Consider the following 16,375-nt stretch of genomic DNA (forward strand, 5'->3'; position numbering starts at 1 on the left):
TAGTCTGACTAAACAGCATTGTGTCCTTTGATAGCAAAGACCCAAGTCCAGAAAGCTAAGGATAGAGAGGCAAATGCCTTTAAACCTCTTAGGGTTTTCTTTTCAATAGTTATATAGAGAATTATTTGTGCTATAAAAAGTGCTGAAGAGCCTTCTTGAGGCAATCTGCAAATTGCATCTCCCATGCTTCTGTTGTTTGCAACCAGCCCTGGATGGGAAGTAGCTAGCGAAAGATGACCTTAAAGATTGAGGGGTTCCATTGATTTGTTACCTGAAACACGCCCAAAGTGCCTTTTGGGTACCTAGAAGTCTTTTTTTGTCACCTTGACTTCCTCCTTCTACTTACTTTAACATAGGTATATCCATCAGTTGTGATGTCTACCTGTAAATTGAAAAGACTTGGTCATTGTACTCCATAGCAAGTAGGACACTGACATTCTGCAGGAGCTCTAATACCAGCATGCTGGGCACAACATGCCAGCACTCTGTTTACACTGCTCTGGCTTTCTGTTGAACATGTTTTGTTTTATATTCTTAAGTCATACCATAAGGTTGGTTGTAATTGCTAATCTTGCAAACCTGGAAGCTGTATAGGCATTAAAAGTACATTTATTTTAAGGTACCTAAAGGAAAAGCAATGTTTTTCAATCGAGAGAGGTGAAGGCAGCTCTGGTTTACATGTTGTGATGCTGTGACGTCGTAAATTTGGATAGAAGCACTAGTATAGTGCTGAATGGACCAATTGCTACTGGCTCGTTGAAATCTTTTCCAGTGGCATGTCATAACCTGTGGTTGTCTCATTCTCTGAGGCTGGCTGTGTATTCACTGCAATATCTTGCCTAACCATACCAGTGTCTTATTTGCTACTTGTATTGCCTTGAAGAGATAAGAGAACAACACCTACCACAGACCCCATGCCTTTTCCCTTATGTTTAGCTTCCCACCAAGAACAAAGCAGCTATCCATCAGAGTCCGGACCTGACCATACATATCTCAGTCGTTAATACCATTGGATTAGGAGCAGCTCTCTGAAATGGCAATGTAATATGCTGCTTTTGCTGGAGCCCAGGAGTAACGCCAATATGGAATTTGTTGCTAAAATTGTTCCAAGGTCTAGCAATGTTCTGATACTAGCTCTTTTATATTAAAGAACTGGCTTTTGCACTTTTATATTTATATATATGATTGTAGGACAGTCTGTCTTCTCATAGCTCTGCTATAACTAAGCTGTGCACTAATCTCTCTTGCCTTTTGCCTAACATTTTGGTTCTGTTTCAGAATAAAACACCCTTCATGCCCTTCCTCAAGCTAAAAGCAGTTGCGCAGTTGGCAAACATACTTCATGGCCCCCTGCCAATTGTTGGCAGGCAAGCAGCAAATGTTTTCCAAAGCACACAAACCAACCAGGTATAATATGCAGTTATAGTAGCATTTTAATGTTAGAACACATTTTTTTTTGGCCTTAACAGCTTTTATACCTCATATCACCTTCCATAGAACTTGAAAAATAGCAGTTATTAAGCCTGTAAGGTTCAGATCAGTGTTGTAGGCTAACACTTCTAGATGGCAAATTCTTTGTCTTTATATAGGCGAAATAAGTTTTTTCAGCTCAGTTAACCGAAGAAAAGGATGTTCCTTGCTGGTGACTCCCTGTATTAACACCTGAACTTCTTTCCCTTGGAAATACTAAACCTTCATTTCAATGCATTTGTTGTGGTTTGAAAAGAAGGAGCCAAGACCTTGGCATCGGAAAATTGCTTAGAATTTTGCAGATGAAAACCAACAGTATGAATACAGCGTCCCTTAACTGATCTCCAGCTGCTGTGCTCAGAGATGCTTAGGACAAGAGTTGCTGTTTTCAGCTGAGGCGGTGGTGCTTTGTCCCCAAGATCTAAATGACTCTGTTGTGCCAGAACAAGTGTAGTTGCAGAGTTTGAATAAAACTGCAGGTTTACAACCATATTTGGCTCAAGAAGAAACTTTTTTGCTCAGTCATAACGTAGCTGTGTTCATGCTAGGACATTCTAAAGAATGTCAGTGCCTATGTACCATAAGATGTTTCAGTAGCTAAAACCATGATTTATCAGCAGTTCTTTTCCCTCAAAGAGATGAGTAGCTGTTGCTTGCCTTATCCTACAGGGAGGTTTCTTCAGGCATAAATGCACTGTGGTATTTTAGAGTTGTGTCCTCCCCCATGTAGCTGCTCTGATATTTTTAAAAGTGGGCAGCTCTGCAATATTTTTAAGCTTGGAAACTAGTGTATTTGGTTTAGAAAAAACTTGCCCTTGGAGTGGTTTGCCAAGGTGGGCATTTTGCACTCTGAGTAAAGCAGTATTTCTGTTTTCTTCCTGTAAATTCTGGGAACATGGAGAAAATCCCCTGGATAGATTGATGTGTGTGATTTGGTGGAGCAGAAACAATTAGATAATGCCAAATTTTGCAATATAAACATTTGCTTAGCTTATTTTTCCAAGAGATTTGTATTACAATGTAAGTAAAATTGTATACAACACTGGTCAAGTAGCATGTGTTAGTGCTGTTTTAGCAGCCATCTTGCACTTAAGTTCTGTGAATTCCTTGAAAACACAGCTAAACTTTAGGTTGATACATTATGGTCTGCATTTTTTTTCTTGTCTTCATCATCTTTTGGCATCCTGCCTTTTCAGCCAGCTGCACTGTATTAGTGCACAGCTTTAGTCTCAGCTCTTTGTAGGGAACTCTCAAATTCTGAGGAGCTCAGATAAAGACACAGAAGTTTAGATGTACCATATTCTGTGTTGCAAGGTGGATGTGAACTTAACAGGAAAGCAGATGTTTTCGGGTGTGCTGGACCCTCTATGCAGATACACTTGTGTTTCAGCAGTGTTTTAAACGAATGTTTCCCCCCTTTGAATTTTGGACAGCATGTGAAACTTCAGTTTTGACTTAGTATCTAAACCGTTGTCCTTCAGTCAGCTTCTTCAGATATTGGTTTAATCTGGTTTTTTTTTTTTTTTTTGTGATGTGCACACAAGCTGAAGGAATTGCTTTCTGGGGTGCCTAGAGTTGTCTTCAGCCTGAGGGGCTTCCCTCTACTTCTGAAAGCCAACGTAGTGTGCTGTCTTCCATGGTTCAAGAGTGATCATGCAGAAGACGACGCTTGAATCTGTCTGTACCCTTGTAACAGGACAGAAATATTTCTTCAATCCAGTTTGTCTTGGAGCATCAGGCTGCCTGTCAGAGCAAACCTGTGATCTGTAACAGTGTTTAGGCCCAGAGGTTGTCTTTGTGTAGAGCACAGGCCCTGTGATTAGCCATTCAAAGGAATGGTACAAAGCTGGAAATTATCCCAATGAGAAAGAGCTGTATATAAAATAGCTTTCTGATAGTTAAAATTATAAAATATCTTTGCTCTTAATCCTGTCAGATACTGAATGCTTCTCAAGGACAGACAAAATACCAGTCAGCTTGCAAGCATCCTGGTGAAAAAGGATGAACATGCTGCATTTTAGATCCCATTAAATAATACAAAGCTTCTAGGGGCAAAAGGTTTCTGTACTTTAGGTGCTGGGAGGTGGTCGGCAGAGCTGCCTGTGTAAGTAGACCCAAGTAAAATTTATATTCAGAAAAACTCGCAACTGTAACATGTAAATTAGGATTTCCCATCTCTGGAAAATGTGGCTAGTATTCTACATTCTCCTGACCTGACATTGTGAACGCTTCCTAATGTATGTCCTATCTTCCATGTGTACAACAGCATGGAAGAAAATATGAATGAGTATGCCGGTTTCAGGTGGTAGGGGATTTTGAGAGAGAAGGAAGGAGGAGGCAGCAGGTGGGTGAGAAAAAATGAGGCAGAGAGAAATGTGCTGTATTTAAATGAAGGTCTGTATTCTCCTTCTCCAGAGCAGGCACGGTGAGGCTATTTACTGGCAAGAAGAGCCATTGTTACCCATGCTGTTAAGACTTCAGTTAGTTTAAGGAGAGAAGTCTGACTCTGAAGAGTTAGTGTGCTGCTTGACCCCATCACAAGATAATATTCTGCAGCAAATACTGCAAAGAATGTGAACGCAACAGCTTCTGGGAAGAAAAACTGGCAGGAAGGCAAGTACAAGCAGACTGTGAGACACTTCTTACAAACTGTGCTTAGAAACCAATCTGTTCTTTTTTATTGTTCCTTGATGAAGGGGTGGATTATAAATGGTACAGACGGCCTTGAGGCCTGTGATAATATAATATCTGTAGCTTTTCCAGTTGGAGACTTAAAAACTCTTAATGCTTTTTATGCAAAAAAGGGTAAGAATCCATTAAAAAAAAAATGCTGAAAATGTACATGTCAAAACCTCAGCCTCAGGAGCAAATTGTTGTTTTAGGCAGGAGAGCAAAGATTTGTTTAATTGAAAGGACAACATTGTTCTTTAATGTTTTTAAACTTCTTTCCTGCTTTTTTGCTTATAGTGTGGTAAAGATAAATATCTGAAGTTGGAAGTTTTTAATATGAAAGAGATCCCTTCAATGTCATCTCCACTTCAGTCTGTCCTTAAAGTGTATGCAAAGTCAAGCTTCCCTTACACGGCAGTACACTGGATTCAGATTTTTTTAATGTTTTCTTGATAACAGCATGTGTATTTCTCTAGAACCATAAAAAGTTATGTGTCATGAGCGTTGTACAAGCTCAACGCATCAGTGAATGGTACGCTCTTGTCCCACTGAATGTAAGCATGAACACAATGTTCTGCTCCGTTGATAGCCCATACGCATTCTCACAAAGTCAAATATTTGAATAAAATATGTGGAAGCAGGGTTGGATATTGTGCCACGGGCCTTAACCACTCTCTGCATCAGCAGAAGCAGCCTGTGCTCTAAATATGGTTTCCTATCGTGCAGTTGTTGACAATGATACATATTTGCTTGCCCTGAAACCTTCTTGTGACTGGTCTCATGTACGGTAGGCAGACCCGGGAGTCAGATTCAGCTGCTGAGCGGTTTTGTTCCTTCTGCTTATCTTTTTTCTTTAACAGAACATCTTGTTTCTGCTTGTCTTATATCAAATGTAAGGCAAATAATCAACGAAATTAATCGAAGTAGATTAAAACGCGATGTGATTTCTGTGTGGTAGACAAAAGTAGTCTTGACTAGCTAGGTACATCAGTAGGCTGGCTAACAGGGCCATCTGCTGGCAGATGCACTCTGACAAGATAATTGAATTTTCGCTGGGAACGAGTCTAGTTCTAGGAGAGTTTAATGGCTTGATTCTAACTTCCAAGCACCCGTCACTCTTCTTAGATTATCTTTGTAAGCTCCTTCGTAGTTTATATTAATTCCTGACTTTGTAGCAGAACTTATTACTGTAAAAATAGAGCGCTGTCTAACTATAAATTTAAGCTCCATTCAAATGTTAAATGGGATGTCTGATCTGGGTGTAGTATTGCCATAGATTATGCCACAATTTAAAACTATATTCCGAGGAAGCATGGGTTTGTGGATGAATCTCTCAGATCAATGAACAACAGTTAATGTTAATGCTTGCTCTTCAGACAAAATGTCTACATTAGGGACATTTTGATTAAAATTACAGATCAGGTTTCTTGTGAACAAACATATAGAAGCCAAATGGTCTGGCATACTAGGATTGTTATATTTCTTGTATCTGTAATATTGAAAAGGCTTTTGGCTGTATTTTAGTTTGATTTTTACAAGCACTGTGTGATCAATGCAGCATCTCAAACATAACAAGCATGTTCTGCTCTTAAGTGTGCTCATGTTTGTCTGTATGTCCAATGTGCGGCAACTATTGGATATATTTGATGACTGGAAATATGATAGATCATAACTGAGAGGTTATGGTCTATCCCTTTGCAAGTTTATAATGAATAATATATGGAATACATGTGTGTATAAGAATAAATTGGGTAAACAACACATGTAAGCATGCCTCTTGGTTTTGTCTTTTGAGAACCTGCAGTTTCCCTTCAAGATGCCATTACAATGGAAGTGCGGGGTTCTTTAATATAGGTGATCTTATGCAAATTAAAGTGTATCAGTCTGCACTGCTTGGCAGATACGTATTGCTGGTGTAACAGATCACAAGATTGTCTCAAGCCTGTGGCAAAGCAAGCTTAGTCTTGGTTCCAGTAATGTTTATAGCAGCACACGTAAAAGCAGTATCCCTAGTCACTTTTGTAATTACAGTAAGAGATGTGAAGCAGTAACTATTTGTTGACATAATGGCAAATGTGCTGTAGACTAAAGGTGTCCCCTGAGAATGCACTGATCTGACTGTATCCAAAAAACCTTTCGTCTTTCGTCTCCGATTTTTGTTGTCTCTAACAGCATATACCTTCTTCCCACAGAAAAAGCAGGTTATTACATACTGCCTATGGGCTGCTCTGACCTTTTTGACTTGTAATATGTTTTCCATTTTTTTCCCCTTTGACAATTCAGCAAATGAAGTGACAGAGATGGATTTCATTACAGGTGCTTTGACTGAAATTATTTATTGCTTAACTATTAAACCTGGCCATAAATGTAATTGATTTATAGACCCCATGAAAGCAGAAACATTAGCCAGAGTGCCAGGAGTGCTACTGTATAGAAATGATGTGTATGGAGGGATCAGCTTCCTTCTAGCCAAAAGACTACACAAGAGAAAAGCAACAGTATTTTTTATTTTGTGTGGATCAGCACTATTCTAGACCAATTCTTTTTGCTGGTAGTTCATTCTATATTTTCACCTTTCTATTTTGGTGACTGTTTTCTGTTACCTGTTCTAAAAGGATGGCAAAATGGACTGCAGTGTATCATGAAGGATGCATTGGACTATGGAAAGGGGAAAGTAATCTCCTCTTGTCTGTGAGAAACTTGGAAGAAAATGCTTGCAGTACTAGGAAACTAACTTGGCAACATGAGTAATATAGACAGAGCTAATGAAGATCTGACAATGGCATAGGTGGGAGGTCAGGTGTGGTATCGTTTCATTTCAAATTTCTCTCTTGTAAGTCTTTGGCTAAATGCAAGAGCTGTCCAATAACTCTGTCATTCTTTGTAAAGTCTTGTCCAACTGATCTGAAAAAAATTATACTGTATTGGGAAATGGCACTTTATCTGCAGAATCCCGTTTTTCTCCTGATTTACTGTGCTGAGTACTGGTCTCAGAGTTGTCTACACCAGTGGAAGTCTGCACAGCAATACCAGGCTACTGCAAATGTTGCATGTTTTGTCCAGCTTCGGTGCAGCTGCATCTCTTCCATGTGGCGTCAGTTTGGCAGGTGAAAACATGGTTTTGCTAGCATAGGAGTAGGTAGGATGTGTGTTTTTTGCTGTGTGACATATTGGATGTATGATGTGCAGTGTGACTGTACCAATGGAAATACTGAGGCAGGTCACTTTTTTGTGAAGGTCCACAAGTTCCACAGAACTGGTTCTGAGCAAGCTATTGCTGAACATAGGGGCAGTAAATCGTGGCCCACCAAAGAACGGTAAAAGGGTTGTTCATAAATTGAAGAAAATCTTACATTTGTAGTAAAAAATACAATGGAATACAATTTTCCTACTGATATCCCATCCTTTCATCTTCTCTCTCAGCATTAGCTTCAGAGCAGGCAGCTCTCAGGTTACGGAGAGAGGGAGCGTTCATCAGAGCCCAAGGCGGTGGCAGGGACAGAGACCATGGATTGCTCTAGGACTCTGGCAGCTGCGGAGGGAGGTCTGAGTTGCTAGTAGCATCTCATCAGTGCCTTGGCATCTTTATGTTGCTGTTTTCTTTGGTTTTTTTGGATAGTGATAAACATTTTTATGCCCTTGGGTGAACAGTTTTATTTAAGGTCCAGAAATGAAGAGAAATCACCTGTCCTCCTTTTACGTCTCTCTGTGGTTGCTGTTCACAGCAGTGATACTTCAAGGTGAGAATACTGCTTGATAGCTAATAAATGTTGTATTGAGGTTTATTTTACTCAGAAAGGAGCTGGTGCCCTGGTGCGTCTTACGTGGTTGAGCTCCAGAAGTCTTTAATCTGTTTTGTTTTACTTCGTCTCACTGATGCATAGACAAAATGAACGATCATGTATATACAGAACTTAAATGCTCTTTGTGAAGCTTTGGTTTGTTAGGATTTCTTTTTAAACAGAAAGGTTTGCTTTGAACTCTAATTAGTCCAGGAAGTCACTGTGAGTCACCTGAGAGTAATGTACTCCAAAGCACTTGCTTCCTACATAGTGCCGGCTGGCGTTTGTGCAAGTCTTGCGAGCGTTACTGTCCTTGCTCTTCGCTTGCAGGAATGTGTGAATCTATCTAAAGGTAATACAGACATTGCCTAGAGAAACTGTGATGCACAAAACAGTGTGGAACAGCAAAAGTGTCATTTAAAATTTGAAGTTTCAGTGGAAAATCCTTAGTGACTAAGTCTGGATAGCAAGAAGCATCTCCAAATACATGGTTTGGGAAAGGTGTTAGTCCAAGGGTGTGTCCATACATCATGCAATTGCCAGTTTGTGAAGAAAAGCAGCTCAGACTTTTTCCAAGTGGTATTTAAAAAAAAAAAAAAGGTAAATTCTGAAAGTAGCATGAATCAGTGCTGCATTTAGAGAGATATCACAAGTCATTACCTTGGGAGCAGGTTTAACTTCAGACTTTGCTTCTAATTTTAGCATGGCAGATGTGTGACTGTAAGTCAAAAATCTGTGTGCTTATGAAATAGATCAGTAAAATAAAGGTAATGATATTTACCCTCAAAAAAGCAGGAATCTCTGGATGAAGAGGGTTTCTTTTTTTCAGTGTGTGTGAAAAGCTAGTTAGCTATTCATTTACTACAGGTGAATACTGTCTTTATTTGAATAGCTTCATCAGGCTTACTTCTGTTTCCACACTAAATGATGATATTCTTCAGTATGTGAATGATAAATATTAGTTATAGCAAATACTACTTGAAGCTGTAAAAAGAGGATGTCTTCTGATACTGCTCAGTGCTTAATCTGATGTACTGAACAAATCTATGTTATCTAGCTGTAGAATCAGCCAAAGGAAAATATGCTCACATGCTCTTTAATGAGCTGTTTGAAGACTACTCAAATGCTCTAAGACCAGTGGAAGACACAGATAAAGTACTGAATGTCACCCTTCAGATCACATTGTCCCAAATTAAAGACATGGTGAGTAAGAGGACAGTTCTGTTTTTCCAAAGATGTACAGAAACGTACTAGCTGTAAACATTTTGCTTGGAGTAGGAAAAGCAACTTGCATTTTGTTGTCACAGCTTCAATAATGCTTCCTCACCAGGGTCATGTTCTCCAGTTCTTTGTAAATTCTTACCTGATTGCAACACTAAGACTTCCATTATAAGCCTGCAAACTTACAGCTGCTGAATTAAGATTTCTTTTGTAGTTAGGTGTTGGCATCGCACCCTCCAGGCAACTTTTGCTGAGTTTTAAATAGAAAGAGAAAATCCTTTTTCTAAGATGCAATTAATTTCTACATAAACTCGCTATTTTAGCCTCCAGTAACTTTTAAAATAAATTTGGTTCAGCTTGAGATACTGTTAAGGCAAAAGAAAATGTGTCTGGAAGGGAAATGGAAAACAATTTTTGTGACTTCTGAATTACAACTTCAAGGCCTCACCAAGCTTTCAGAGAATTTGTTAGACAGAATATGTTAGCTGTTTGGTATTCTGAAGCTCGTAAAAGTAAATTCTTAAGATACCAGGAGCCTTAGACAGCTATGATTAAAGCTAGAGGGTGGAGGGGGGGAGGAGGTTTGGACAAGAGAAAGTCCAAATAAATAAGCTCCCTGTACAGTGTATGGGCCTAAGTACCTGTCTTAGAAGCACTCTTGTGGCCTGTCAGCATTCTGGCCTGTTTTGGGCAGTACTTTAAAACTATACAACAAACTCTGTCTGCATCTAAGATGTGATTTTGTCACCTTCAGCTAGAAATATTTCTACCTTTTTATGCAGGATGAAAGGAACCAAATTTTGTCAGCTTACTTATGGATTCGACAAAGCTGGTATGATGCATACCTCAAATGGGACAAAGATAAATATGATGGGTTAGATTCTATCAGGATTCCAAGCAATTTAGTTTGGAGACCAGATATAGTCCTATATAACAAGTGAGTATGGCTAGAGAAAATCAGCTTGAATATTTGTTGGAGGGAGGGGGTTGAAGGAGGAATTGACCCACGGAGTCTGAACTTTCATCGCTTCACCTTACCTTAGCAAGGGGTATGTTTGTTGTCTTAACAATTGTTGTTGATGATCTAAATATTTTGCAATAAAGTCATAACCAAGATTTGTCTATTGATTATGCTACACAGCAAAGCTGTTCTGAATTTCTCTGCACTGGGAATTGAATACCCTGGCAGTCTGAAGTGCTTTGTGCTGAGGCTGCTGAAGAGCTCTGGAATATAGTGTATCCACAAAAAGGTGGTACACAAAGGCTGCACTCCTTGTCTGGTCTCCTGGGCCAGTAATGACCAGCAGATTATTTTCATCTTTAGATTCTTATCCTACTGTATTCTGTTTGAGGTCAAGTTTGAAGAAGCTATTGCCAACAAATACAACATTATTTAGCAGTCCTGACATTTGGTATTAATGGCACTGGTACCTATAAATAATAGTTAATAGCAAATTCCTAATAAAATTCAGGATCCTAATAAATTCAGATATCCTAATAAATTATGAATAAAAATAGGACTGTTGCTGGTCAATCCTGACTGTCGCTTTTCTGTCTTTCAGGGCTGATGATGACTTTTCAGAACCAGTGAATACTAACGTTGTGTTGAGATATGATGGAAAAATCACTTGGGATGCACCCGCTATCACAAAGAGTTCATGTGTTGTGGATGTATCTTATTTTCCTTTTGACAGCCAGCAGTGCAACCTTACATTTGGGTCCTGGACCTATAATGGTAATCAGGTAGACATCATCAATTCTCTTGATAGTGGTGACCTCTCTGACTTTGTAGAAGATGTGGAATGGGAGATTCATGGTATGCCAGCAGTTAAGAACGTTGTCACTTATGGCTGCTGCTCTGAGCCTTATCCAGATGTGACCTTCACACTGATTTTGAAAAGGAAGTCTTCTTTCTACATATTTAATCTATTGCTTCCTTGCATTTTGATCTCTTTCCTGGCCCCACTGGGATTCTATCTCCCTGCAGACTCTGGTGAAAAAGTGTCTTTGGGGGTTACGGTTCTTCTTGCTCTGACTGTGTTCCAGCTGATGGTTGCAGAGAGCATGCCTCCCTCTGAAAATGTACCTTTGATAGGTAAGCCTTACATGCTTTGTCTTTAAACATAGCTTATTAATAACAGGGCCGTATGTCAGGGAGACCATATATAATTTGTGTCTTCTGGGAAGATAAAGGTGCTGCATTTTTAAAACATAGTGAAATACTTAAAATATGTATGGAATTTGTACAGGTATGCTGAAGCTCTTCAGTTATTTTTGCGTTTATTTAAAATTATGTATTAGCTAGTTATTTCTATTTATTAAATAAAATAAGAAATTTAGAACTATTTTATCACATATTTTAATAAAGCTAGTAATGGAAGATAATTAACTTATCAAGATAAGACTGTTTCAAGATATGTTTCTGTCAGATCCAGATGGTTGGGTGGCCTGGCTCGGACACTCAGGGTTGACTTGATATCCAATAATTGTCACATTGAATTGTAATGCCTGGCAACGCATAATGCTGAATTTTAGTTTACATCTGAGAGTTCAGAAGAGCTCATGTGTAGTGAAAAGGGTGGTGTTCACCATTGTCCTGTCTGGGACACTCTGCTGGGACACTCTTCCTGTTCCTGGCTGGTCTGTCCCCTGGGGCAGGAGGCTGCTTGGCTGCCCTGGTGGGATTTCTGGAGGACTTAGGAGCACAGTTGCCTCCACGCTAGCTTCCAGCTTTGTTAAGATAATTCAGATCTCATTATTTTTATTTTCATTATTCCTGTGCATATGAAAACTACATGGCTTACTGAGACCAAAAACTGGTCAATGAATAGGAAAGTTGAATGCATTTCCCACAGCAGCAGCAACTATTCCTACCCAGAATATGGGCTTTCTGTATTGGAGCCTGGCCTCTCAGCTGTCAGCACACTAGTTGTGGACACCAGCAAGGTCTGGATATTCACTGGCCCATGTGGATGCGAAGGTATCCATCTGCTGGTGTGGGGTGCGTTGATAGCTCCAACAAAGGATTATCCACTTGTGTTAATACATCAGGAAGCGGGATTTCTAATGTGCCATGTGAAGCCATCAACAGTGGGATTTTACAGACACCAGGAAAAGAGCAAGGTTCCTGATAAATGTTTTAAAGCTGCTTTCTGAATGGGTGTATTTGGAGAAATCAGAGGTTTTGGCTTGCAAATATTTACCATGCTAATACAGTAGTCACTTACTCATCTGATAAAGGCATGCCAGTAACAAGTATGTGGATTTACTTTAATGGCTTTAATCTTTGTTTTTAAATGGTAATTTTTTATTTAAGTATAGAGAATCAGGGTGATTAAGAACTGGTTTTACTTGCACTTACATTTAGCACTGTGTTGTCATGTTGTTATTTCTGCATTGAATTTTTTTATTAGGGTAGCATCTTTAATATGGTTTTATTTTGTGTTCCAGGAAAGTATTACATAGCAACTATGACCATGATCACAGCTTCCACTGCATTGACGATCATTATAATGAATCTCCATCACTGTGGCTCAGAAGCAAAGCCTGTTCCACAATGGGCCAGGGTGATTATTTTGGACTACATGTCAAAAATCTTTTTTGTTTATGATGTGGGTGAAAATTGCACAAGTCCAAAAAGAGAGAAGGAAGAAGAATGTAAGTTAGAGGGGGATGGTGGGTGTCAGAGGAGGCACAAAGAGGTAAGGAGTCACCTTTCCAATAAGAATGATGACTATCATCTCAAGGAAAAGCTCAATGGAAATTTGAATAAAAGCCATGGAGATCATGGTGAAAATGTTAGGGAGATTGTTAATTGCTGTTCCTGTTACAAAATGCTGATTAAAAATATTGAGTATATTGCAAATTGTGTTCGAGACCATAAAGCAAGCAGGGCCAAAGGAATTGAGTGGAAAAAAGTTGCCAAAGTGATGGACAGGTTTTTCATGTGGATTTTCTTTATCATGGTGTTTTTTATGAGCGTGCTGGTCATTGGGAAAGCAGCTTAACTGAAGACAAACATATTTCTCTTGTAAATCTGAATATACTGGGTTAGCATGTTTTGGTGGAGCTCTGGGACAGGGGTGCTTTTGAGATCTTTGTCTTGCATTCTGTAACAATAAACAAATTGGTTCCATAGGCTGTGACAGCACATTGAGACATTGCTCAGCTGAGAGCTTTGTTAGTGACTGTCCTAACCTTTTAGTACAGGACTGCAGTGCTGGTGAGGCTGTGGGGTAAGCACTCTGTGCTCCATCTTGATGGGTGGTGGCCGTGACTTCAGGCTGAATGGAGTGGAGCATTGCAGCAGTGGAGCAGACAGCCTGGCAGGGAGCACTGTATTCACAGGGCTGCATCTCTGCACCTTGTAACTTGACCAGCCCTTTCTCTCCCCTAGGGAGGAAAAAAAAAAAAGTATGTTTGTGACATTTGTGGCAGTTCCTGGAAATCATCCCTTCATGGCATTGCCTTTTTTCTGTGTTTTACTTGTTTTGTCTTGTCTTCCTGACTTAACCTTTTTGTTATGGCTCTTTCTGGTCACCGTTCCTACCATTTCATAGGTTCTATATGTCTATCTTCTGTGCCTTTCACTTCTAATACCATTGAGCTTACTGAATATGAAAGTTACCCTGATCTTCCTCTTTATCATTTGCTGCTGCTGAATACTACCTTGTTGTCGCCACAGCTCCAGTAAGACAGATTCCCAGGACTTCTTCCTCACCAGGTTGGAGGACCTCTCTTCCATTCTCTTTCTTCTTGAGCGTAAAAATAGGAAGGACTTCTCCTGTCCTTCCTAGATGTTTCATTCCCCTGGGCATTTGTGCAAGATGGGACTTTAAATGCTGCTTGAGACTGCTAAAATAGGAGGCTGTGACTTTTGTCTCTGTTCATTTTATTGACCTTCACCAATATTCACCCCATGTGTCCCTTGTCCGCTCTTACATCCTCTTTAATACGTAAATTTTAAACTGTTTACAGGAATGCTGAGTTTGCTCTGTGCATTACTTAGCACAAAAACATGATCTTACAGGCTCATTAAAGTAGTGCCACAACCAATACTCCTTGCTCAACACAGTACTTGTGTGTACATGAATGTGTTTGCTGCTGACAACATCAGAACCCCTTCTTCTGTGTGTTAATTTCTGTTAACCCTCTCAGACTAATAGAGCTCTGGAGGATGTCTCCTCCAGTAAGGTGAGAAGCTAGTACCCCAGGCATGCCTGAGGCAGATAAATTGCTTTTACAAAGCACCCTGAACTTTGAAACCATGATATTCTAGTTGCAGTGGGAGAGGCAGAATGACACTGTAATGGATCCCAGTCAAAAGTTCATGTGATAAAATCATTTTTGTAATTGTTACAGTTAATAGGAGCATACCTATGAAGCTGTAACTTAAGAGCAAGGAGTCAAAATGGCAAAGTAATGCAGCTGTTATGCCCAAATTTATTGGAAGAAAGGGAATTGTAATTATTATTATTATTATGTAAATGATGCATTGAATTGCTAATGGCAGGTTTTCTTTTGTGTAGAATAATTAATGCTGTAAGCTTATCTGGATTCTCATACATAATGCAAGCCTTAAAGTAGAGGTTTTAATGTAAAGCTAAACTGGATGGCTAGCCAAGAATAAACTCAGTATGTGGAAAAAGTCTCAAGTGTGTTCCCTGTACATTACCAGTTCCCAGTCAACCAGGGTAACTTTGAATAGCTCCTTTGGAAGACAAGCTGTTCACTTTCACTGTGCAGAGAAACGATTGCACCCATTTGCCATGAAGTTCAGGCTTTGGCACTTACACTGCCTGTTTGAGGAAACTGATCTGTTCTTTGTTGTGGAAAAAAATATTGTCCCAAAAGCTGAGGGAGAAAAGTGTTTAAAGATTAGGGTAAAATATTCAGAACATGAATCTTCAGCATAGAAAATGGATGACCAAGAGTTTGTCCAAGGCTTCTGGGTGGCACAAAGAAAGTAGAGAGTTACTGTTCGCTGATGAACCTGATACATCAAATATACACAGTGTGTGACAGTGGAGGAGTCTGTACAATACGTGAGAAGGCTGAGGAACTCCTTGCAACAGGATTTGTGAATGCTGAAAGATTAATGGATTTAAAGAGTTGGGGGAAAAACATGGAAGAAAAATCTGTCAGCGTATTACTAAATACAGTCATGAAGTGTTGAAAGGTGGAGCAACATTTTAGGGATTTATGACTGCATGTTCTTCAGTGCTCTTCATTCCACTAGTGGCACCCATTGGACACAGCTTCCGGGTTTAGACAGACCTTTAGCCTGACTCAGAATATCTTTCTTAGAAATGTGGATTGTGCCCATGCCATTCCGTTCAAAACAAGTTGCTGCAGTTGTGGGCTTCCCACGCGTAAGGGAAAGTTTGCAATCAGGCGGATCATGGCCTCTGTCATGCTGGTGCTCTTCAGTATGCTGCATGCTTGGATGATGATGTTGAAATCATACTTTGAACTTCCCTAGCATGTTTTATGTGAGAATGTGATAGTACTAAAGAATTCTCTTCCTTACAAGAATATGATTTGAAAAATATTCCTAGCTATTTCAGTTTATTAAATATTACATTTAATTATTTTCTGTTATCCTTTTCTTTGGATTACCAGACATTCTCAAGTGTTTCTCTTCCTTTATTTACAGATGGTGAATGTTCTTCTTGCTTTTGTAACAAACACTTTCCTGTTTTTACTTTATAAGAGTTCCAGATTCAATAAAGAATGTGAGCAGCAGATGATGGGTACTGGTAGAAGCTGGTACCTCAACTGTTACTGTGAAGCTTCATGCTAGGACCTTCAGAGTCACATCTTTGGACTTGATCATTTTCCAGAGTAAAAACATAACGTGATGCTGCATGGCCATGCTTCTGGTGACAAGGCTGATCCAAGGTCCGTGCTGCTGCAGCCGTACAAGGGCTACCTGGTTTAAAGCTAGCTCAGGAGTTTCTAACTAAACTGTAGGGGCTGTAGTTTAAGTGTCCCTCCAAGGTCTTAATGTTTAGTTTGTATATCTCTGTATTTAGCTATATCACTAAGAAAAAACCTGCTTTAAATCAACAAAGTGTGTTAGCAGTCAGAGCTGTATGTGACAACTCTAGTGCTGAGTGGAGACAGGAATGTTTAATTCTGTCCTGGTCTCTTCCTCTTTCCTTTGTGTGTCTTGTGCTTAGATTGTTTTCTTTCAAACTTCTGTTATTCATTGAAGAAAAGAATATGTTGAC

General features: G+C 39.5%; 1 protein-coding gene across 2 annotated transcripts; it reads left to right on the plus strand.

Moving 5' to 3' along the window:
- The first annotated feature begins 3,858 nt into the window (after positions 1 to 3,858).
- CHRNA9 (cholinergic receptor, nicotinic, alpha 9 (neuronal)) lies at positions 3,859 to 13,150 on the plus strand. Of its 2 annotated transcripts, none has more exons than XM_010283739.1 (5): positions 3,859 to 3,895; positions 8,980 to 9,125; positions 9,926 to 10,080; positions 10,706 to 11,238; positions 12,594 to 13,150. In XM_010283739.1, exons 1-5 carry the CDS (start codon positions 3,859 to 3,861, stop codon positions 13,148 to 13,150), a joined length of 1,428 nt encoding a protein of 475 aa, XP_010282041.1. The 2 variants fall into 2 exon arrangements, with proteins under 2 accessions (XP_010282041.1, XP_010282040.1); XM_010283738.1 differs by lacking the exon at positions 3,859 to 3,895 and adding an exon at positions 7,811 to 7,880.
- The last annotated feature ends 3,225 nt before the right edge of the window (positions 13,151 to 16,375 follow it).

Source organism: Phaethon lepturus, unplaced genomic scaffold (assembly GCF_000687285.1).
Source record: "Phaethon lepturus isolate BGI_N335 unplaced genomic scaffold, ASM68728v1 scaffold20163, whole genome shotgun sequence".
Taxonomy (NCBI): Eukaryota; Metazoa; Chordata; class Aves; order Phaethontiformes; family Phaethontidae; genus Phaethon; species Phaethon lepturus.

Bases quoted from the DNA above. Each gene is read 5' to 3' on its own strand.
- CHRNA9 (XM_010283738.1), top strand. From the start codon at position 7,811: ATGAAGAGAAATCACCTGTCCTCCTTTTACGTCTCTCTGTGGTTGCTG. The intron at 7,881-8,979 runs GTGAGAATACTG...TATGTTATCTAG, and splicing joins CACAGCAGTGATACTTCAAG to CTGTAGAATCAGCCAAAGGA. The intron at 10,081-10,705 runs GTGAGTATGGCT...TCTGTCTTTCAG, and splicing joins GATATAGTCCTATATAACAA to GGCTGATGATGACTTTTCAG.